General features: G+C 36.7%; 1 protein-coding gene across 1 annotated transcript; it reads left to right on the top strand.

The window, feature by feature from the left end:
- Nucleotides 1–382: 382 nt before the first annotated feature.
- Nucleotides 383–1,292, top strand: LOC106523770 (G2/M phase-specific E3 ubiquitin-protein ligase; the record flags this gene model as incomplete). The annotated part of the gene is given in 3 exon segments (XM_014017313.1): nucleotides 383–690; nucleotides 973–1,154; nucleotides 1,229–1,292. Coding segments are annotated over 3 exon segments (457 nt in total), but the record flags the coding sequence as incomplete, so codon positions are not given.

The following is a 1,292-nucleotide window of genomic DNA, read 5'->3' on the forward strand; positions in this document are numbered from 1 at the left end:
TGAAATATATTTATGTTTGTGGTTGTAATGTGACAAAATATGGAAAAGTTCAAGGGGTATGAATACTTTTGCAAACCACTGTATGTATGCTTTATAAGCAATGCACTCTATCCCAGACTATTTTCCTGTGTAACAGAAAAGGAAAAAATTCACGTAGTTCAACAGATTTGTGAAGGCAAAGAATTGTGAAATRAACTTCAGTCCATATACCCAGTCTTTTAAATTTGACACTTGAAGTATTTTTGTGAAAGTTGTCAGTGTGCCTTATTGATGCTAAAAATATTACTGTATTTTTAGCATCAATTTTTTTCAAAAGACAAAACTATGCAGCATTTGCATGCACCTAAGCTGAGTCTATTTGTGCTTCAATCTTTTCATACAGGAACACTGAGAATGTTCTTAACGAACTGGAGAAGGCAATTGACAACCATGATGGGAGTCCTGCATCTTATATAAGTGTGTRCAGATCTCAGATCTGGATGGGTGCCAGATTGGCTCTTAGCCGGAAATCATTTCAACCTCATTGTCGTATCAATGTTAAGTTCATGGATGATGTTGGAATAGCAGAAGGAGCAGTTGATACAGGGGGACCAAAGCGGGAGTTCTTTGCTCTCGTTTTGGATTATCTGCATGACAGTGGGCTGTTTGTGGGGCCAGAGGGCAGCAAATTCTTAACTTACTCCAGTTCAGGTAAGATGCATACACAGTAATGATGTTTTGACATGAATACTGTAAATCTAGGGTGTATCACATGCAATTTTTAATAACTGAACCATCATTCTGTACAAAAAACAGTTCAGAACTACAATTTTAACGTAGCATGAAAAATGCATAGYATTGATGAAATGTATAAATTGCTAGTAATTTATGAATGATTTACATTTGTTCAAAGTATATTTCACACAAGAAAACCTTTTTTTTTTATAAATCTTTAACTGTCTTATCCCCCTCCCCTTTGTGTTTAATTTGTAGCAATGGAAAAAGATGACTTCTTCTACGCCGGAATGATCATAGCAATGTCTCTTGTGCATGGAGGGCCTGCACCCCGGTTCTTGTCTAGAACTCTATTCCAGGCACTCATAGAATCACCAGAGATGACAACAGTGACCACTGACGAAGTTCCAGATTTGAAATTAAGAGAAAATCTCCAGAAGGTTAGTACAATACATATGTGTGTTTATGACATACGTACTGCGTATTACAATATGTCACAATATTTATTTAATAGGTTTTGTCTGGTGAAGTTCCTGAGGACCTTGAAGACATCATCGACATGGCAGGTTCACGATGCA

Source organism: Austrofundulus limnaeus, unplaced genomic scaffold (genome assembly GCF_001266775.1).
Source record: "Austrofundulus limnaeus strain Quisiro unplaced genomic scaffold, Austrofundulus_limnaeus-1.0 Scaffold166, whole genome shotgun sequence".
NCBI lineage: Eukaryota > Metazoa > Chordata > Actinopteri > Cyprinodontiformes > Rivulidae > Austrofundulus > Austrofundulus limnaeus.